The 23,092-nt window shown below is 45.2% G+C and overlaps 1 protein-coding gene across 1 annotated transcript in view; it reads right to left on the bottom strand.

Moving 5' to 3' along the window:
• The window catches only part of EXT1 (exostosin glycosyltransferase 1), a 290,643-nt gene that overhangs the window by 36,474 nt on the left and 231,077 nt on the right, over positions 1-23,092 (bottom strand). The window contains exon 2 of the mRNA XM_047783377.1: positions 1,376-1,469. Coding sequence (XP_047639333.1) covers positions 1,376-1,469 — 94 coding nt within the window. The remainder of the gene's footprint in view (positions 1-1,375; positions 1,470-23,092) is intronic.

The raw sequence follows: 23,092 nt of genomic DNA, 5'->3' as shown, positions 1-23,092 counted from the left end.
ATCAAGTCACATGAAGGCTGTGTGTATCCAGCTGCAATTTTACTATTTGCAAGTCTTGCCCTAGAAGGCTACAACCCCATTTCTATTCTAGTACACGGTTTGGCTGATCTTACTTCTCCATAGACAACTGACCTCACTGGAGAAATTTTAGTTGATGTACCAAAACTGTTCACCAACCAAAATCCTAACATAAAACCAATCTTGGACATGAATGGTCTTGTCAATGTAACCATCCCAGTCCACCTGCTAAGTGGTTCATCTCAACGTCCTGATCACGATAGAGCAGAAGGGGGCTCAGCGTTCCTGATAAAGCGTTTTGAGGACTTAACTCTTACATGGGCCTCACCTTTCCCTTGCTATGCAAACATCGGAACCAGAACTTTGTTCCCTTCACTGTGGAGGGATCCCAACCACTGTTGTACCAATTTCCTACTTGCCCAGTGACCTGAGAGCTAAGGAGCATCAGGCTCATGACAAATTCTGGCTGCAAATAACCTGTAATCCAAAGCAGAGAGCAGTTTGCTCCATGCAAAAACCCAAGAGGCTAGGGGAACGGTAACAATGGTATGCTGCGTAGAACATGCCAGAAAAGACTTTCGAGAGAAGGAAGCTCTCCTGTTGGAGGACAGGACAGAATGATGGAAGTTAGGAAGCACTGCGACAAACAGCAGAGATTCAGGCCAGGTGCAGAGCACCGAGGAGGAAAGGACACAAAAGCAAGGGGTCAAGGAGAAGAGGAGAGAGGATGAGGACATGCGTTCTTGCCAACCAGGAGGCTGGCATCAATTTCCAGGTTGGATGCGTGGGGCGCTGTCTCAGCAGCTGAAGGCGTTCCTGCAGCCTCGAGGTTAACAGCAGAGTCTCGCAGCTCTGGGGTTGGGTGAATACCACCACCCTGCTGGGCATCACGCTCAGAATTTGGAGGAAGTGAGTGACAACTGAGATGGGGACAGAACAGCCAATGTGGCTTTGGGGAAACACCAGGCATAAAAGCCATTTCTGCTGCTCTCGAGCCTGGCTTCCAGGAGGAGGAGGGCTGAGTCTCTGTGAGGAGCCCAGCTTGGCTGCCTGGTGGGGAATCAGATCTGCCCTCTTGTTTGCAAAAGTGTCTCTGAAGAACCCATCCTCCCTTGAGATTCCCCTTGAATTTTCTCATGTTCAAAGGCGTGAGCGTAAATCCCCCCCTCTGACCCAGCTCATAAACAACACTGCAGAATCTCGTGGGAAAATAGATTTCAGGTGTTCAGGGCAGACCATGCATTCTGTTTGGATTCCAGGAGAAGTGCTCAGGTTAAACACCCTTTCCAAGCCACTCCCCACCACCCAGTCTGGTGTCGTCCGTAGCCCTGTTCTGGGGAGAATCAGGGTCTCTTACCTGCAGAGCCTCCAGGAACCTGAAGGACCCAAGCCTGCGACCACGAGGAACCAGACAGAAAGTGGCATTGTGCAGCATTTCCCGATAATCATACCTAGAAGGAGAGGGGGAGCCATCAGCAAACTGAGACCAGTTAGGAATGGGGCGGGGGCAGGGCGGGGATGAATGAACAACCCGTGGGTGCACACCTGCGTGAAACTGCCTAGAACAACTCCGGATGCACACTGACCAGCCTCACTTTCCCAGGGGGGACGGTGGGGAGGGTTGCTGCATGAAGGGGAAGACATGTGAAACTTATGTTAGCCCAAGCAATCAGGGTCTTTTGCAAACACTTCGGAAAAGACAAGTCTGATGGTAGCAATATGGCTTGGGCTCGCCCAGCCTTTGTTTCCCAGATCAAATTTGTGTGTCTTGGTTGATGAAACAGGTTGCCCCCACAAGCTTCAAAAATAGTCACTGCTAGTGGTTCTTTTTTAATGCCACTGTTCTTTGGTAAAACTGAGACTTTTTTTGTTTTCTACCTAGGTTTTTCAGACGTACTCAGGAAACCTCCATGACAAAAACACAAAATACGTATTTTCTCCTTCAAGCTGGAGTCTCTACATTTAACCAAGAACATTTGGTCACCCCAGACAAACACTCCTGTATAAGAATGGTTGGCATGATTCATAGGGGAAAGAGGGGGTGAGAGAGAGAGGAGCCTGCCTAAGAAATGGGGAAAGAGGAACAAAAATATGGGGGAAAATGAGGAGAGAGAAGAAAAAACAGGGGATAAAGAAAACTGGGCTGCAGAAGAGAGGATCATTTCTTTGACTCAAATACCATTCAGCCGTATCACACCATTTTTGCACTTGAAAAAAATGCAAAATATAACACGAACACCACCTGTCTATGCCGAAGAAGTGTACGAAAGATAACAAGCATCTCATTTTGTTCAGGGGTAGCACTGTAAAAATGATGCCCACCCAACACATTCCTAAACACAAGGTTGAAAGTTCACTAGGAGTTTAAGAAAACTTGGGAAAATGGCAATGATGGCTCATGTCCTATGAAGGGCCAGATTCTCAGCGTTCGGATGAAATCACTCTCCTTTTTCAAGAGCTTCCCGTGCTCAGCAGACAGGTGCAACTCTGACGGCAGCATATGTCACCAGCATTTTCTGACTCTAATAGTCTAATTTAATCGTAGCCTGAAGGCACTGGATTCTTCCCTCCTCTTTTTGGGATACTGATATATACGTTTATATTTTTAAAGTCCACATCTATTTTTATATTCTCATACAAACTAGGCATATGGGAGTAAGCCAATTTTCAATTATAAACCCGTCATTAAGGAGAACATCATGCAAAGGACCATTTGCTTAAACAAGCGTGTACAACTAATTTGCACAAGAAAAGGTCACCATGAACGGATAAAGATTATCTCCATTGAGAGTAAAAATTAAAAAAAAAAAAAACCTTGCTGCATTAATTAAACTGCAAAATAGACTTCAAAGTAGAAAAGATTTTTAAGAGGGCTCAAATTTAGCTAAATTAAAAAATATTAAATTGTGACAGTAATGGCTTCTCTTTTTCTCATCAAACAAAGGGAAGTAATTGACAAGTATCTTCAAGTTCAACAATGGATAGTCTGAATATCTATCTAATTGATGAGGAAGAGGGAAATATGTACACACACACATACATCCCAATATACATACATATACACACATAGTTTAAACTGAAACTTTTTTTAATATAAAAAAGGTCAACGAGACTTCAGGCTACATACAGCAAAGTTTAATAAATGCCTAGAATAGAAGCCCCTGAGGGACTGGAACAGAAGGCTCTACCTCCTCATCATTAGGCTGCTAAAAATGTAAAAGTCTATTAACGTTCAGGATTGTAACAAGCTTCAAAGTTGCCAGTTGCAGAATTTACTTTAGGGAGGGAGAGGAAAGGCAGAGAACTCATCGGAAAAACTCAGATGACAGCTATTCAAGGTGTTGATTTTTAAATGGTTGTCTAGAAGGAGGATTTGCTGATGTAGTGGATAAAGCTTACGTGATTGAAACTTGTGTTCATTCACATAATAGGTCACAGGGGCTGGGGGCCAAGCATTCTTGCTGGGACCAGGAACCCACTAGGCAAGCTGTGAGATGAAGAACAAAATGATGAGCTTTCTGGGCCTCGGTTTCCTCATCTGAAAAATGAGTCAGTCGGGCAAGATGACGACAGATGGTTTTGAACATCTCATTATTCACTCTTAGCATTTTTAGGGAAGAAATAAGAATGCTCCAGAAGTTTCCATAACCATTGTACATACGTATTACGTATGTGTGTCTATAGAAATCTGCTCATGTACACAATGTACGTGTGTCTTTATACTGACACACAGAGACACCTACAGAAACATAACCACGCATGACTTACAATAAGGATTTTCTGATTTCTAACCATGCTTAGCCCCTGAACCAGCCTCTCTCTTGGGCTCTAGTCACAGTGAGCTTAGGAATTACTACATGGTACAATGGAAGAAGTAATGACATCTACAAGGGGGACAGTCTTTCTAATTGAGCCATGTACATTCTTGGTGTCCTCCCACTCAGCTCCCTGATGTTCTCATCCACCCCCCATCCACTTCCTTTGAGGTGCTTAAACTCATTCATTTCCTCAGTCATTATCTCCGGAAGTATATGTTCCAGGCACTGTTCTAGTTCTGCAGATATTGTGCAGAGAAGAAGCACCTCCAGTTGCAAGACCTACCAACGAACGAGGCACTGGATAACCAGAAAGGGCTAATGAGGACTCAGGTGTAACATCTGAAGGTGTTTGTACTTAGTACACTAAGGAAGGCTGGCCTTCCAGATGACACTGTACAGAAGTGCGAGAAGACCCTTCCTAGCAAAACAACAACTTAACTGGTACAAATTATAGAAATATTCATTTAAATTTTCTGGAAACTCTCTTAAGGGCACCATGACAAATGGAAAAACATTCGTTAAGAAAATCTATCAAGTCCCGGCAAGAATCATGAGACTGTGGCATCTGAGCCAAGACCTGTTCCATTACCAACCCCACTGGCTCTGTCTTATAGGAGCTCTAACCTAGGCGAGTGCAACTAGGCTTCAGCATGCCCTCTCCATAGCTCCCATCAGGCAGGTGCAAAGACAACCAATAGAAAGGAGAAAATATTTGCACATCATAAATCTGATGAGGGACTTGTATCCAGACTTGGGTAAAGGACCCTTCTTATAACTCAACAAGCCAAAGACAAATAATCCAATTTAAAAACAGGCAAAGGATTTGAATAGTCTTCCAAAGAAAATATACAAAGTGCCCATAAGCACATGAAAAGATACTTCACATCATTAGTCATTCGGGAAATGCAGATGAAAACCAGGAAACATCACTCTATACCCGCTAGGATGGTTACACTCAAAACCACGGATTATAGCAGGTACCGATGAGGCTGCAGAGAAATTGGAACTCTCGTATATTGCTGGCAGGAAGGTAAAATGGTGTGGCCACATTGGAACATAGTTTGGCAGTTTCTTCTAAAACTAAAAATGGACTTAGCATCTGACCCAGCAGTGGCACTCTTGGGCATTTCTCCCAGAGAAATGAAAACTTACTTTCACGCAGACACTTGTCCAGGAACGTTCACAGCAGTGTTATCCTTAATAGCCCCAAACTGGAAACTATTCAAATGCCCTTCCATGAGTGAATCCTCCAACCAACTGTGGTACAGGTATAGCCGAGAATACTTCTCAGCAATAAAAGGAAATGAATGATGAATACACAACAACCTCAAGGAAATTAAGTGAGAAAGCCGATCTCAAAAGGACATCTCCTGCATGATTCCGTTTATATAGCATTCATGAAATAACATAATTACAGGGATGGAGAACAGATTAGTGATTACCAGTAGAATGAGACTGGGGGGAAGATTAGAAGATGACAGGTCACGTGAGGGAGACAATCTTTTTAGGGAGGATTTCTTCCCTCTGACTTGGGTGTAGAAATATAAATCACATCTTCTTAAGAACAAGAGCTAATGAACACATGATATCCTCAGCAAGAGGGTAAGTAGATGAGGGAGGCCACTAATCTCTGAGAACTCTCAGCTTTAATTAATAAATGGTTTTGGTACCCTTTTCAGATGGCCATTAAGTCCCCCCCATTGTATAGGTGTTGACACAAAAGATAGAACAGTTTCCATAAACTATGGCAATGAAAAATGCCGTAAAAATGACATGACCCTGTCGTTAACCTAGAAACCAAAACCATTTTACAGCCGGAATAATTTTCTCCTTATTGCAGTGAATAATGCATGGGACACACCCCATTTAAAATGGGCCATGTCATAAGCGAAGTCCTTCCTCTTCATAGGAATCCCTCTTTTTTTTGCGGGGGGGTGGGGGAGGAGGGCAGCAATTCAGTGCAACCAGGAATTGGGTGGAGGGCAGAGGCAATGGTGTTGGGGTCTTCAGAATACGCTCTTCTAACCAGTAGCATCATTTGCATCATCTGGGAAATTGGTAGAAACTCAAATGCTTAGCCTCACCCAGGCCTGCTGAGTCAGCCACCCTGGGGAGAAAGGCCCAGAATACTTTGTTTTAACTTGCCCTCCAGGTAATTAAGAGGCACCCTAAATTTTGAGAACCACTGGCATGGTAATTAAGAGCTTAATAATTAGAAGCTTAGTGGTTAAGCGGCCTTCGACCCAGCCAAACCTGGGTTCCAATTTCAGCTTGGCTATTCACAAGCTGAGTGATCTTGGGAAAGTTACTTAATTTGTCTACATCTTAGTCTCCTGGCTGGCAGAATGGGGATAATGCTTCTACTGTGAGGATTAAATGATACATTTGAACTAAACCATAGGCACATTATAAACAATGCAGAAATGATACCTATGGTTATCGTGACGGAAGAGAGGCAACAGAATGTAATGGAAGGCTGACTCGAAGTGAGAAAACTTGGGTTGAAGAATTTGGGTTCTGCTTCTACCCCTTTCTGTGTGCCTCTGTGCAAACTCTTTAGCTTCTCTGTGCCTCAAAGATATACATGTACATACAGTAGAACCTGCAACACACTACACAACGGTAAGTTTTTGTACAAATTATATCAGTTTAAGAGGAATAAAAACGTTTCAAAAAAGTAACAAAGAAATGAAAAGAGAACAGCATTCCCAAAGACAGGGTGGGGAGAAAAGTGGAGCTGACCCTTTAAAAGAAAATGAAATCAGAAGCTGTGAATCACAACAGCAGCTTCTAATTGAAAGGATTTGCCTTATTATCAAAAACCCCACAGACAGGGATGTTGCTGGTGCAGCGAGCTCCCAGTGCCTCCTGAGCATGCCACAATTCCTCCGGGGGGTGACATCTGCCACGTGGGCCTGCTTTTTGCTAATCATAGAGGAAAGGGAAGAAGCAAGTGAGCCAGACCCTTGTCTCTGTAGTCACACGATTCTAGTCTCCCCTGATGTTGCTACAGTTTTTCTCAAGTATTTATTTATAAAGGCAGTTAACATCTACAGCTGATAGGTTCCCTCTCAGCCCCCATCCTTATAAGTACTTAATCTTCTTTGCTTATACCAAGTTGGAATGTCATCCCCTAGAAGAAGAAAAAAGCACCCCAGGACAATCTATGACTATTGTAGTTGCCTCTGGGAGAAGGGAAATAAAAGAGCTTATTACTTAGCACCTCCTCTGTGCTTTTTTTCATTCATTCAACAAACAGTAGGTGAATGCCTACCATGTCTCAAGTACTGTTCAAGGAACTGATGGTCCAGGGAAAAGGTGTATGTGTTATTAAATGACTGTCATTCAGGAAGGGAAATGGGAAGATGGAGGCAAGGGCTGAGGGTTATGAAGAGAAGAGAAACAACAGCCATGACTTGGGTCAAAGAGAAGCAGGGATGCCTTCTGCAGGAATGGAGACTTTAAGGTACATATTAAAGGAAGAGCAAGAGTCAGTCTGGCAAAGAGCTGAGAGGAAGTGATGGGCATTTTGGGGGGGGAGAGCAAGCAGAGCAGGAACAAAGACACAGAGGTGAGATAAATGCCCCCAGATTTGGGGGGGGCAGGGAGGGGGTGATGAGGCTGCTGGTGCAGGCAGGGTCCCACTGGGAAGATCACGTGTGATTATCTCCTGGCCCTCAGACATGACCCTGTGCAGGTGATCATGAATCACTGAAGAGCTCAAGCTGAAGAATGACAATATTACCAAAGGAACTCTTAGGACTTGATAAAACCCAACCTCACAGGCGAGCAGTAAGTTCCGAGCCAATGATCTAGTCAACGCAGGTCACAGCTATGGTGCCTCCAGGGCCGCAGCTCTGGCTTTTCAATTCTAAAGGGCCTTTGCTTTCTACTACATGATGCCCCCTCCTGGGACAGCTCCCACAAATTCAGTGTCTGAAAGTAATTTTCCTTAGGCAGTCAAGTTCTCAACAGCTCACCTAGTTCAGAGCATTGGCAAGATACAGCTATCACTTAAAAGGCCTCTCCTCTGCCCCATGTCACACCAGGGGTTCAGTCCAAGAGGGTGCTTTGTTACTTAATAGCTATGTTGCCTTAGGCCCTTTCTTGGACTTTACAGATTTAATGCTTAAATTTTCAATTATTTTTGAGAATACCCAAAAGTTCATAGCATACAATAATATGGAATTGGCCCAAGGCAGATTTGAACTAAGAAACACTCAAGTGGGAGTGATTCAGAGTCTTGTAGCTGGAAAATGGGTCCAGTGGCCACGGTTCTATCTCTATTTGTCTTGTAATCGACACATGGAAAAGTAGGGGTCCCTGTGGGCTTTGAGAATTCACCAGACCCACTAAGCCTGTTGCTTCACATGATCTCCGTGCCCATGAACAAGCTACTCTACATTCTGGTGTTGGGTAGATGCAGGTGGGTTATGCTAACATTTGGTGCTGGGCCTGGCTGACCATGATGGCTGCTGCCTCAGGGACACTCGATGGCTCCCAGTGGGAAGGCACTCAATAGCTATTTGGAGATGGCAGGGCCACTCCACCCTGAGCACTGCCTGCTGCTCGCACCTCTGCGTCAGGCCAAGGCCTACAGATTGATTTCTTTGTGATGCTCCTCAGAACGATGCTGCCGGTCCCCAGCTGTCCACCCTTTCACATGCCTTAGCTTTCCATGGAAGCCCATCTCCTTATGGATCCATTCAGGATCCATTTCAACATTGGGAAAGGTGGGAGGAACGGGGTGTGGGCTCTAGCTAGGGCGGGAGGCCCCAAGGGAGGTTGGGACGGCCCTGCACACCCCTCATTTAAGTCTCACGGCCACCCCGGAGGCACATATTGATACACCTGCTTTTCACAGGGAAGAGGAGAGAGTCAGACGGATCCTTGAAATCAAACATCATGTCTGAACAACGGATCATAATCCCATATCAAGTCTAAACTCCCCCACCCCATCTCTACCCTAAATATCCACTGACAGCGCAGAACTATACACTTAGCCAGGTGGTAATGAATTCAACATGTTCCAGGTACGTGATGGAGTTGACCATCTCAGTCCCCGCTTATTACACAGCAGCTCAATGGCTAATATGTCAAAGCAAGTGAAAAAAAAAGGACAGCCATTAATGATAACAATTATAATAATAACTCCTCCCCCCACTGATTACATGTTTCCCATTGCTGGGGGTGGGGGCAAAACAATCTGTATTCATACCAACCCTTTCCCTCTACAACCACATGTAAAATGGCCCCATTTTACAGATGATGAAATTGAGTCACAGAGGTTTTGTGGGGCTTGTACAGAAAGGCAGGATTCACAGTGTATGTATGCTCTGCTGTCTCTCAGAGCTGCCTAGAAGGTAGGATGCAGCAAAAGGGGAAAATGAAAGAGCATTTGAGTACCTTGTGCCAGGGGACCTTAATCTCAGGAAGCCGTCTGAGGGAGGAGAGGTATTGTGGTACCGGCTTTTGTGCTCAGAAATACCAAATTTCAAACTGCTCCAAGATAAATGCAATTCCAGGATGCATGGGTCTAAACTCTCCGTTTGGAAATAAAGCAGTTCTGAAAATGTTAAATAAAGGGCTCTCTGGGTACAGGGGGGGAGGGAGGGGAATGGCAATTAAAGAGCCAGCAGCAAGCTTGACCTCAGATGGATACATGGGTCCAGAAGAGGCACAGCAAGGTCTTGGCAGCAGGAGCTAAATGTCTGGGACAGACCCCGAGGGCAAGCGAGAAGCCTGAGGTCATTATCTTACCATTAACCTTTCACCAGGCTCTGCACCATGAAGATGAGCCAAGTGGATCAGGGCCAGGAAGTGTAGACTAAGTTAAGAAGACCAGCGCCCAGGCTGGCAGCGTGGGGTGTCAAGCTTCGATGGCAACTCCTCCTCAGGGACAGGCCACGTTCCAGGGAGCAGGCTGTGGACGGGGTCCTTCTGCCCACACACCTCCTCTGCTTCCGCTGCTTCCCTTCCACCCTGATCCCCAGACCTGGCCAGACACCTTCTTGCTGTTGCCCCGTCCAGTGCTCCCCCTGGATTAATTGCCTGTTCTCTTGTTTTCCCTCCACTGGGCTCCAGGAGGCAGGACCACAGTCGTTCCTCTCAAACCAACACCTACCCCCAGAGCCTGGCCTACAGCAGCCCCTCAAACCCAGGTATTGAATAGATGAAAAATGCTCAGTGTTCACTAGTGTGCAGGGGGGCTGTGGAAGCAACAGAGACCCAAAGAAGAGATTCAAGCCCTTCGTTGCAGTTACAACAACCTCTTTGGCTACTAACAATATGTCTGCCTCTTAGTTACGCCAGGCCTCCCCAGATGATTTTCACTCCTATGTTCAGGCTGAGCCAGACTGACTTAGACAATGGAAAAGGGCGTCTTTTATATACAGCATCTTTCTTTTGTACGTTTTCTATCCTTTCTCTGTCTTTATTTCCCAAGGCCTGGCAGCTTGTTAAAAATTTCGTCTTCTCTCTGCACCCTGATGAAGCGGGTGGGGGGATGGGGGGTGGGGAATGTGTGTTTCACCAGCCCTGATAAATAGCATTATTTGCAAATCAAGCTAAATGTATGCACAGCTCTCTTCAGACTGAACTGTCTCCTGGCTTTCCTCCATGTTGGAGCTCAAAAAAAAAAATAAATAAACAAACAAACCTGGAGCATCTCCTCCTGGCTTCTGTAATGATAAACACTGCAAAGGTGATGACTCCCCATCCTTCAAAGATAACTGGGCTTCCCCCGGTGTTCTGACCCCTTCCCTTCCTGGGCCAAGACATTCTTTCCTGCACAGCCAACCTTGGTCAGCACTGGGATTAGGAGGATGCTTGGAATTCCTGCTGGGCTGTTCACGTCATTAGAGTAGGCACCTAGGGGCTATTCGGTGGCGAACCTGACATACCCCGCATTCTTGGTCAGTGCTGAAGCCTTTCATCTGGTCGTTGCACTTAAGTGATTATAAAATACCTTGAGAATCCAATTGCATACAGCTAATGAAATGATGCTGGTTTCAGCTACCCTCACTTCCCATCTCCTTTCCTATCTTTGTCATTCCTGGGCTCTTACCTTCTGACTTTGCCAGTCAGGGCCAGCTTGCTCCTGGGCCTTTTGCAGTGAGCAAGCAAATGAGACCACAGAACTCTGGCTAGGCAGAGAAAAAAAAAAAAAAAAAAATCATAGGACACCGATGTAATATGAAAGCTGCATGAAGCTTGTGGTCTCTGGAAAGTTTAATCTCTCCCATCTGGGTATGTGAATATATAAACGTACAGGTGTACAGTGTGTCCATGAGACATAAAAATCTGTTATGATTAACTGTCTGATACCACATATTGTTTATTTACAAGATCACCCTCCCAGGAAGGGTTTGGTCACTGGAGACTAGGAAAGCCCGTAAGTCTAGATTTTTGCCTTTTCCTTTGGCAGAAGCACAACAGTGCCCTGGGGGAAAGAGTCTGTGAAGCTCTGAGTCACCTCTTCCTCTCCTCCAACCAGCTCTGCTCAGCACTGTTCCCCTTGAGAAGCAGTTAAGGAGCCAGCCAGCTCCTAGGTGGCCTCATTTTGGGAAGAGGTTGTGGGACAAAGAGAAAATTTAAGAATGTGATGGGGCGGGGGGGGGGGGGGGGCGCAGGGGGGGGAGGTAGACCAGATGGCCCTTAAGATGCCTTTGGGCCCTGATACTTATTTGCTGGACAAAGGAAAACTGAGCAGCTCCTATGTGCCACATCGCATGCTGAGCACTGGAAAAACAAGATGCCAAAGCCCTCTGGGAGCTGCCCCCTCCTGGTTTTTATAAGTCCATGGGACCCAGAGTCTCCTCAGCAGCCCCCCTTCCTCTATGTCCTTAATTCTACTCCGCAGGGTTTCCACAGGAGCAGAGCCGCAAGAAGCATACGTTGGTTCTTAGTAGTTTTGGGTCAGAATAGGTTCAATCTTATGTCCCTAAAATACATTTTCCACAGAGCAACCAAAGCTATCTTTAAAATATCACACCCAGGCTGAAAACCCTCTACTGATACCTCATGGCACTCAGAGTAAGAGTTGGTCACTTTGCCCTGGATGACAGGGCTCCATGAGAACTGGCCTCTGCCCACAGCTCCAGCTGCCCCTCTCCTCACTCACCTTCTACGGCTACACTGCCCTTCTCTCAGTTTCTAGAAACACCACACTCATGAACATCTCAGGGACTTGTACTTGCTAGTCCTCCGCCGGGAACATTCTTCTCCCAGATGGACTCAAGATGCGTATCAGCCCTCAGACAAACAGTCCCTCCGCAGAGCGGCCCTCGCAGACCAGCTCCATTCATGTCTGTCCTGGGATTTACCACTGTCTGAACTCATGCACATATGCGTCTTCCTGGTTTTTTGTCTTTCTTCCTCGATATAATGTTTATTCCATGAGGGCAGGGGCTTACTGCTCCTCTTCACTGCTGGGACCCCAGCCCCTAGACCTGTGCTTGGACCGCAGCCATCTTTTAAGAAAATGTTTGTCAAATGAATGCCAGATCTTAGCAAACGACACCTGTGAGGTCATAAATTGTCCCAAATGCTGGCCCATTCACAAGGGTAATTCCATAGGACAAGTTTCTTTCTTTTTATGTTGAAGTAGAGTTGATTTATAATGTTGTGTTCATTTTTGCTGTACGGTAAAGTGATTCAGTTGTCCACATACATACACTTTTAAAAAACGTGTACATTATGGTTTATCATGGGACATTGAATATAGTTCTCTGGGCTGTATGGTAGGACCTTGTTGATTATCTCTTTCATGTATAACATCTTCCCACTACATCCCCCTTCCAACCCCTTCCCCCTTGGCAACCACAAGTCTGTTCTTCTTGTCTACAGGACTAGCTTCTAAAAGGATATAAGAGAAGTCCTCTTTCCTCTTTGTTTTATGCAAACCAGCCTCCTATCGCTGGTTAACGTGAAGATTCATCAATTTCTCCAAATGCCATCTGCTATGAAAGCCAGATCCCATTAAAAATGTCTTTAGAAAAACATTTTAAAGAAAAAGAATGTCTTTAAGAGATACTTATGTAGAATGATAGGATGGAACCTGCACAAACGAACACCAAGAAAATAGAGTTTTCTGGCCCTGACTTTGTCACAGTTTGATTTTATGTAAGCTACTCCAGCTCTGAATCCATACTTATTTACAAAAGGGGACAATCATGCTGGTGTTACCTACCTAATAATGAAGTCTACTGAGGGGGCAATGAAGCAGTATAAACGAGAGTGTTATGCAAACTAAAGCACAAACGAATGACAGTAAGGATGAGGCAAGCATATTTATGGAATGGCCTTTGTACCTATGAGGCATAATGCAGAGGACACAGAAGGCCTGGCTTTGTTTAGGTTTCTTTTTCTTCTTTGAGAGTCCCAAATCTCTACCTCCTCTATACCAAACCCATTCAACTCTTCAGATGAGCAGATCATTCTCCAAAAGAAGCATCTGGAAATAGCTAATTTGAGACCAAAGCTAATGATTAAACACACATGATCCTGTGGGGCTGAAAGGGCTGCCATGATTCCCAGTTTTCCACGGTGTTAGTTTTCCGCTATTAACCAATCAGTCTGCTTTCAGGGTTTGAATCTGCAATGAGGATGGCTCAGAACTCTTGGCTACAGGGCCTTTAAAGAGAGAGCAATTCTGTCACGTGGCCTGTCTTGTTGCTTGGTTTCCATTAAGGCATCTTGGCTTTTAAATACACTGTTAAGTAAAACCTGGCATCAAAACACAAAGTGAGTAACTCCCTTTGTAGAGGCGCTGACGGCTCAGCTGTGTGTCAGATAGATAGCTGCTAAGAGTCCGCTCCAAAGGCGACTGCATCCTCTCTTGGAAGGGAGCCGCTACCACAAACTGCCTTCCCTAGGATTAAGTCAAAGCAAAATTTAGGGATGATCTTTATGGAAGGGGAGCTGGGTAACTCCAATCAACCATATCCCTCTCCACGAGCGCCGGTTTTGGAATTATAAAAAAGTTTTGGAGGTGCGAAAATATAATTGGAAAAGTTTTTTTCCCTGCTTAAAGGGCTAATTGATTTCACAGGTGTTTAATTATCATTTGCTGTGAGATAATACCTTGTAGTGCCATAAAAAATGGATTTAATTTTCGAGTGCTTGCAAAACCATTGCCAAAGCCAAGTTAGAGCTAAAGCTAGATAATTATTCTATAAATCAAACACACTGCCTCCTTTCTTTGAAATTTTTAATACGTGGGGATAATGATATCTGACAACCTTGAAACTAACATGAAAAGGATTTTCCTGCCAAGTGCCAAAAGGCAACTATTGGAGCATTTCAGGCAGTTTGGTTCATTAATGGTGACTCAGGCAGCTCAGGATGCCGCCTGTGGGCTTCCAAAACATTCCAAGGGTAAGGGCACTGGTGTGTGTCGAGACACTGTATTCTCTACCAAGATCAAATGGCCAGATGTCCAAATAAGGTCTACAGAAAAACAGAAAAGCAGCCCCAAACCACCCTTCGCACAAACACTGCCTGGAAACCACGGCAACTCTCTGAGCTCAAACTCAGAGCCCTGGAGTGTGGAACGTGGAGGTATTTCCAACTTGATCCACGAATACTTGCCTATCTCAGGCTTATGGCACCACACTTGTGCTTTCTGTCATAACAAGAGAGAGAAACCATGAAATCAAAAAAATGTTAACAGCTGGCAGGTACCACAGCGATGGCCCGGTGCAAACACCCAGATGAAGAAAGCAGAGCCAGGAGCAGCCCAAGTAACTCTCCCAAGATGACAGGACGAGGGGCTGAAGCAAGAGAAGAAAGGGACTGTTCTGCGCAGGCAGAAAAAAGGAAGAAGCAGCTTGAAAACTGATTTGGAGTCCCCTTCTCATCCAAAATCTAAAAATAAGAGAAGGAATTTTTTCGAAGGCAAAAAGAAAAAAAAAAGTGAGGTTTCATTCTGTAAGAGGAGTGGCTATTTCTTCCACAGAGCCCAGTTTCCGTGCAAGCGCTTACGTTGCCTTAAATAACCATATGAGGGTTTTAGTTGGTGCCACGTTTCAGATTTTTTTATTTCCCCCTCCAACTTTTATTCAGAAGCTGCTGAAGTCCTAACACATTCCATTAGATTAAGTGTGTTTAAATGATTTAAGAAAGCAGGACGATCTGGCTGGGCGTGCACACCCACTGTCAGCATTATTTATTAATTGCCTGCGTATAAAGTGTGCACAACGCCCCGATCCCTGTACAGCATGGATTTGCAGGCAATGTGAGTTGGCCTTTATAGGTTAAGGGATCATAAGGCAAAATGCAGGATAATTGGTGCCATTCCTGGTCACTGTGTGTGCATCCTTCTAGGAAAAATCTCAGCCAAGGGTTGGCATTCCCATCATGGCTCAGCAGTTAAGGAACCCAACTGGTGTCCATGGGGACAAGGGTTCGATCCCTGGCCTCTCTCAGTGGGTTAAGGATCCGGCATTGCCGTGAGCTGTGGTGTAGTTTGTAGACACGGCTCAGATCCTGTGTTGCTGTGGCTGTGGTGTGGGCTGGCAGCTGTAGCTCTGATTTGACCCCTAGCCTGGGAACTTCCATATGCCGCAGGTGCAGCCCTAAAAAAAAAAAAAAAAATCTCAGCCAAAGGTATGTGGGTAGAAAGGATAGAGGGACATGTGAGTTCTAGTACAGTCCGAAAGGATTAGGATGGAAAAGCAGAGCCTTCATAGAGACTGGCTTGGGACTGCAAAGGAAACTCCTGCAATCAAGGAAAATGGTGATAATAATTGCTGTGAGCTTATTATATGCCCAACCTTCTGCAAAGCACTTTAGGTCTATTTGGCCATTTGCTCTTTCGACAACCCTCTGAGGTGGGTGAGCAGTGTGTCTCCTGTTTTATAGGAGAGGGGATTGAAGGTTATACCTAATTAGGTCTAAACTTATTTCATAAATGGGCAGGTGGGATTTGAGCTCAGGCCTTCTGAATGCAGGGCCCAAAATTATTTTCAGCATGCACACTGTCTGCATTCTATAATGCTTCTCAGAGCTGTCCCATGGGACTAAGTGAGCTCTGTCTTGCTGGACACCCTGAGAACCATGTCAGAATCTACTGGACTGATTTATGATCTTCTAACCAGAGATAGGCCTGGCATCAGATCTTTTATCCAGCTCAGAGTCAGAGAGGATGTCCTTCCCAAGGTCAGCCCCCACCTAAAGCATTACTCCTAGGTCCTGAGGGCAGGTTGGGGGAAGGAGGGAAGACGTAGAGCAGGTGAGAAACACATGGCTGTTCATTTGCTGTATTTTATCCCAGACAAGACCACTCCGGGAACACAGAAACCTCACGGCCTCTTCCTAAGAATTCATATAATTTTGACTTTCCCCGTCCACTCTGGGGCTTTGACACCAAGACACACAACAAGCCTTTTAGTTCTCTTAGAAGCTTGTGGAAGCCCCTAACACGTGTGTGGGTGCGCCAGGCCATGTGAACAGGACAGGGAAGAGACATAAAATAAATCCTGTCAAAGATGCTGGCATTTCATTAACTCATTTGCATACTCACTCAGCCATCCACCCATCGATAGACAACAGTTACCGTAAATCTACTAAGTACCAGGCACGCTATTGTCAGGAGTAGGGAATTCAATGGTGAATAAAAATCGTGATAATAGCATGAATAATGCCAATGATAATGATGTTTCTTTCCCTTATGGAATTGCCAGGCTTGTTTGGGAGACGGGTAGTAAATAATTAACTATAATAAAATCAACAGCCGTGGTGAGCGCTCCAAGGACAGACTAATGGTCCCATGGGAGTCCATGGAAGAGAACTCTGACCTAGTCAGGAGCAGAGGATTAAGCTGAGGGCTAAAGAATAAGGAAGGGGCAAGTGGGACTAGGATGGAGAAGAGTTACTGGGAGCAGTGTGGACAGCAAACTGTCAAAGACCATCAAGGAATTGAAAATACATTTGGGTCAGCAAAATATACAAACCACAAGTAGTCATCTCAACATATGTGACACAGACCACACCCAAAGAATGGGATGTAAAATAAAGGTTGGAAAAGTGAGTATTCAAGACTGGCTGTCTAGATGGACAGGCACTTTCTGCTGAACACGCTGACTGTATTACTGGCATTTCACATTCAACACACCTGTGGAGCAGTAGCCAATGGCAGCAAACCCTAAGCCATGTTGCAGGTAGGAAAGCCATGGCAGGAAGGAGGCTGGCCATCTTGATTAGAGCTAAGGAAAGATACTTAGGGCTGCACCAGTTCATTTTACCGGCTCCTCCCTGCAACCCCAGGACCTGCCAACTCACCTAGGTGAGATGTATTTACGAGTCCCGTTTCCTGTTGCTGCAAAATCCTACAGGCTCTGTAGAGCTGGTGCTGAATCCCTAAATAATCATATTTTCACAGTAATTAAAAGCCAAATTCCCCAACTCCCTAAATGCTATGAGCAGCTTGAATGCCTGTGTTTTGCCCTAACACTGAACATCTCTAGGGTGAAGGAAAAGCATGAGAGAGAAGACTGAAATGTCTTAATTGCAGAAAGAGGCAGCCTTAGGATGTGGAACAAATGGCCTGAGAGGAAAAGGAAGCCGGAACTTTTGTTGGACAGCAACTCAGGAGGCGCACCCAGGGGCCCTGGCTTTAGCCCCATCCTCAAGAACTGACCACAGTGGGCCAGCCAACTGGCAGTCCAGGGAGACCCCAGGACGGCATCTTGTTGCCACAGCGATGAGTCCTTCCTGCTGAGTTTAATGGCCCTTAAGGTAAGAGGTGTGAACGAAAGAATTTCAGTTATTAAGGCATTACTTTGGCTGGAGCTGGGGACAACAGAAAAGCCATAACGAGTGTCACCCAGCAAAGACATGGTTCCATCCATCTGCCTCCTAGACTAATTTAAGGATTACAGGACCTGCCCACGACCTCAGACTCGCAAACCAAAGACCATATTGTGAGGCCAGATCGGAGCAAACTACTGCCACCTGTACCTTCAAGGCTGCTGATCCCATAGAAAATACACTGGAAGGAAAAGGGGGGGGGGAGAATATATATGTATTTAAATATCACAAAATACTTTTCAATTCTTTACATCAAAGTCTTTCCTACAATGAGGAAGTTGACGTTTTCTAGAACAAGGAAAGCCTCTTTGCAAAAGCATATACAATATACTCATGAAATACTACCTTCATGTGCAGACATAACAATAATGATGACACTGTAACAACTGGCACAGTTTCTAGCACACTCCCATCCTAAGCACTTGGTACTTTACACAGAGTATCACCCTCTAAGCGTCACAATCTGAGGTTGGCACTATTGCTCCCATTTCACAAAGGAGCACAGAAGCTGACAGAGGCCCAGTGACTTGCCCAGAGCTACAGAGCCAGCAGAGAAGAACAATTAACATCCAAACAGGACCTGCCTGCACCTCAAGGATGAGAACCAGCCGGGTTTCACCGGCATTTTGTGCTGGCAGTTCTTGATGTTTTAAGAAGAGGCATAGATGCGATCTTTCAAAGCATTGCACACTGAAAATATTTCGGTGCTCATTCCAATGCATAATCCGAATAAAGTACGACTAAACCTTAACATATAGAATTGACATTTAAATGGCTGACTTCCACGCTCTTCTTTTTTTGGTCTTTTTGTCTCTGTTAGGGCTGCTCCCACGGCATATGGAGGTTCCCAGGCTAGGGGTCCAATCGGAGGTATAGCTGAGCTGTAGCTGCCAGCCTACACCAGAGCCACAGCAACGTGCATCTGCGACCTACATCACAGTTCAGAGCAACGCCGGATCCTTCACCCACTGAGTGAGGCCAGGGATTGAACCTGCGTCCTCACCGATGCTAGTTGGGCTTGTTAACTGCTGAGCCACAATGGGAACTCCCCCATGTTCTTCTGATTGTTGCATTCTGCACAAGTTAATGCGTTCACAGTCTGCACCCTCCCCCTTTCCTTTCTGTTCTGAGAAGGTGCTGGGCATATACGCTCTGTCATCTGAAAGCATCCTGAATGGAGAAAAACCAAGTCAAACTGCAGATCCACCCAATTTACTTGTCACTGTGAAATCTTCTAGTCGTAAATAACTGAATGATCAAATAAACAGGCACAAAACCCATCTACTTGTTCAAAACCTTCCGCTGAGGAGGCTGAGTGCAGACTCGGTGGAATAACAGTAAGGAAGAATATGTTAGCAGATACCTAATGTTTTCCAAAAAGAAAATTAAACCTACGTTTGAGAGTGATTGATCTTAAAACTTAAACTGAACTAAGATGGTTTCATGTCCTTCCTGCTACCGCTGATGTTGAAATTTGGAGGGGGTGGTGTGGTGGGAGATCCTTTTGGATGGAAATGCTAGATGAATCCTTGGAAAGCTGCACACGTTTAAGCTATCCCTCTGCCCCAAATTCACATTCAGACATCTGCATCCTCGACATAATAGCAGTAGAAAAGGAGCAGAATGAAGGCGGTGCTACCCACTTAGCCCTCAGCTCAGAGACCTGCTGGGCACCCTTTGCTAAATCTACTTGCAAGCTCATTCATAATTTACACAAGGTATCCAGGCATGGAAGCTAAGACATAAATCATTTATTGACAAAGGGACCATTTGTCATTTTAAAATAATTATGTTTCTTTAAGCAAACCGACAAATTCCATCTTCCCCAATTTACTTATTGAGCCTTACGGGCAATGTTAAGTCCTGAGTTGTGTGTGTGTGAGTGTGTGTGTTCTTCCTAGAGGAAGAACCAAAAATGGGTGTGATGCCCACATCTCCTTCAGGTGTCTTGCAGCCAAGGTGTTCTCCAAATGCTGCAAATCTGGTCATCGTTACATACACGAGGAAAAAGACATAGTCAACGCTGGTGTTAAATCACAGATTTTAACCTGCGGACACGAGTGTGAAACCCTTCACTTCAAATTTGCAAAGCCCACATGACAGAGTGTGTGCAACCCTGATGAAAATTTAGACACTAGAGATGCAAAAGGTGTGCTCCACATGCAAACCATGCTTTAGTGTTAATTCTCTTGCCGGCAGGATAATAATGTGTAATAGAATCTCCAGGCTCAGCTGCTTTTAAAGAGGTTGGCTGGGGAGCATTAGCAGTGTGGGGCATTAGCACGCACTAAGGGTGCAGCCACCTGATGCAACCAGTAGATGGAGCACATCCACATGGCAAGTGTCCCCACTGAACTTGCCTGATCAGAAAGGAGAATAGGTCCTGCTTCCTCCTCCTCAGCTCCCAACCAAATGGGCAAAAGGATACCAAAGAGAGTAAAGGAGAACATGGCTCAGTTCTAAAAGGCATCTGATTATCTCCCCGACTTCTCTTCCGCTTCCATTACAAGATAAATAAAAGGGGTGGAGACGAGTGGAATGGGGGGTGTAGGGGAGAATCAGGGTGGGCCAGCTCAGAAGAAACTCACCTTGAATAAACTCAATAAAGCACATCAGCCAGCCAGTCACTTACTCTGGAGAGATATTTACTGAGTGCCTACTATGGGCTGGCACTTCGCCAGGCTGGACACTGGCTTTACAACAGGGGTTCAAACAGAAATGAGATGTGCTCCTAGGAGTTCTTCATCTGTCACGGGATATAGACCTTGAAGAAATGCAAAGGGTCATTTGCAGCTACACACCCTGATAGGACCTAAAGAGCAGGAGGCCTTAGCATGACTATGGGTAGAAGGTCAAGACTGAGTCACGCATGCTGGTCAGGGAAGCCCTCTTTGAAGAAGCAACTTTGACGGGGCCTGAGAGCTGAAGAGAAGGCAGCTTCCTAAAGAGGGGGTGGGGAGTTGGGTCTGTCTGTGCAGAGCTCCAGTCTGGAGCATTCCTGACATGCTCAAGGAACAAGGGAAACCAAGCCAGTCTGGGTGGTGGTGGAGGGGGAAGTGGTAGCAGAAGAAGGATGGTAAACAATACAAGCAAAGTCACTGTTCTGATGGGGCAGTGGGGTCCCTGGGCGTGGTACATGCTCAAACCCTCCAGGGCAAGAACACACACAAAATTACATAATGCTTAATTTTCCAGGTGCTATTTGAAATCCCTTATGTGTATAATCTCCATTTACTTCTCAAAATAACCCTAAAAAGTAAGCACTGTTATTATTTACTAACACCCTTAGAGAAGAGGAAACGGAAGCACAGAGAGGTTCAGTGACTTGCCCACAGTCACACAGCTACTTATGTGCCATAGCCTAGATGGAACCCCTAGTCCTCTGAATCAGAGGGGCATCCTCTCAGCTTCTCTAAGAATTCTCAGAAGCATCATTTTATTATGATGATTCTGTATGACTATGTATATTTTGATATGAGCATGATAAGTTTGGTTTTTTGTGTTTTTTTTTGTTTTTTTTTTTTTTTTTTTTTTTTTTTTTTGGTTTGGGTGGCAGAGACGTGGGGCCCAAATAAGAAATCTACAATTTGGCAATGAATATAAGGCCAGACAGACTTATCCTATCCTGGTAATCAAGCACAATTGTGTACCCCAAGTCCTGCCAGATGCCAGCTTCCTCTCGAGTCTGGGTTCTGTACCCAGGCTCCCCAAAGGGCTGTAAATCAGCAGCGTTGGACAGCTCCACAAAGTTTCAAACAGATGTTCATCCTGTGCTTACTCGCCCAGGCTCCAGATGGCTCTGGGTCCCGGCTCCTTCCTCCCGCAGGCCCTCAAATCACACTTCAGACATGTCAAGAATGCAGGCTGAGGAAGGAGGATGAAAGACGTGGACCTGCTGGGGTTCTTTAAGAAGGTCTGTAGCATCCGGCAGTATTTCATATATCCATGGAAGGAGCGCAAAGCCAAATCAGCATAAATCACTGCCAGCCTTTACTACCTGGATACAATTTTCCAGAAGATGAAGTTGTCATACATGTGGCGGAAAAAGTTTCTGCTGCCAGTCAGCCAGGGCCTGCACCAATTTATTCCAACCTCTTCCACTGGCAACCGGTTGCAGAGGATTTTGCTACACTGACACAATAGCAAGACAATTCCACACCTACCCATCCCCTCAAAAGGGAGGAGTAATGCTGAAAATATGCCACCATTCCACCGAAATGTTGAAAAAGGAAAAAAAAAAAATCCGTAAGGACATGTTTCAAACCTAAAGCAAGACCATAAAATCTGTTTTAAACAATTCCATTCTTTCCCAGTCCAAGGAACAGGTTTGCATATTTTTCTTCTCCCCAAATTACAAGCATCCTTGACTTGATCAGGTAATTGGCGCACACGGACGCAGAGGACAGCGCTGTGGGTTTTCTTTGGGGCCGTCTGCAGAGGTTTCCTACTTCCCTCTCTCTTCTCCCAAGGATACAAGGACCTTTTAAAAGACAAGAAGCTGGGGGTTCTTTTATAATTTTCATGCCTCTAGCATTCACTATTTGTCTGCATAAAAGATGAATTGCCATGACGGAAGCCCAAACGGACATCTGAGAGCCAGAATGAAGGGCCTGAGAGGTGCTGGCACTTCTCTGTCCCATGCAAGCCTTTGCTGAGTCCCGCTGGAATCCCTTGTCCATTTCACTTCCTATTTCTCTGCCTTTCCCTGGAGCCCAGGAGGCTCAAATCAAACCTCGCTTTATCCACAAGCAATGATAAAGAGGAGCCTATCAGATCATTTTCCCTTCGGTGGTATCTAGGCTTTGTGATTACGGAGCAAGAAAAATATCTAATGGGCTTACTCAGAAATGACTTCCTTTTGTCTTGTTCGTTAGGAAAACTTCCTCTGTTTCTTTCATCCCTTTTGGACCCTAGGAGGACAGAGTACGAAATACCCATTGTTCCCTATCTACCACAGTCTACAGAGATAATTATAGGTAAGGTTATTTATTTCTGACTGTCAAAATGCACAGCAAGGCTTGGAGAGAGCAGGTATTCGAAATGCAGCCTATCTAGGGCTGATGGCATTAATCGTATAAATCGTGTAAATAACCAGGTGCCTGTACACACCGAATGTCTAGAAATGCATTTGGGCTGACAAATGTTTACACTGAGTTATATTGCTTTAATTTACCCTCAGTGGGAGGGGGCGTGGGCAGAAGGGGTGGGCCATGTCACATTAATAAAGGAAGGGGGTGTTGCAGCTTTTCATTCCGTACAAGTTTCTCTTCCTTATATAAATCCCAAACATCCCCAAAGTTAAGTCATTTAAAACTGACAACTAAAAACATGGTATTTAATTATAAATAAAATATACTTTTCATTTAAGTAGTGACCCTATGGCACGGACGGCTGATGAAAAAACTGGGGACCAGGGAGTTTCGGTCATTGTTCAAGGTCACACAACT

Source organism: Phacochoerus africanus, chromosome 6, assembly GCF_016906955.1.
Source record: "Phacochoerus africanus isolate WHEZ1 chromosome 6, ROS_Pafr_v1, whole genome shotgun sequence".
Classification (NCBI taxonomy): Eukaryota; Metazoa; Chordata; class Mammalia; order Artiodactyla; family Suidae; genus Phacochoerus; species Phacochoerus africanus.
Note: the sequence above shows the minus strand (reverse complement) of the source record. Positions and strands in the feature narration are given on the sequence as shown.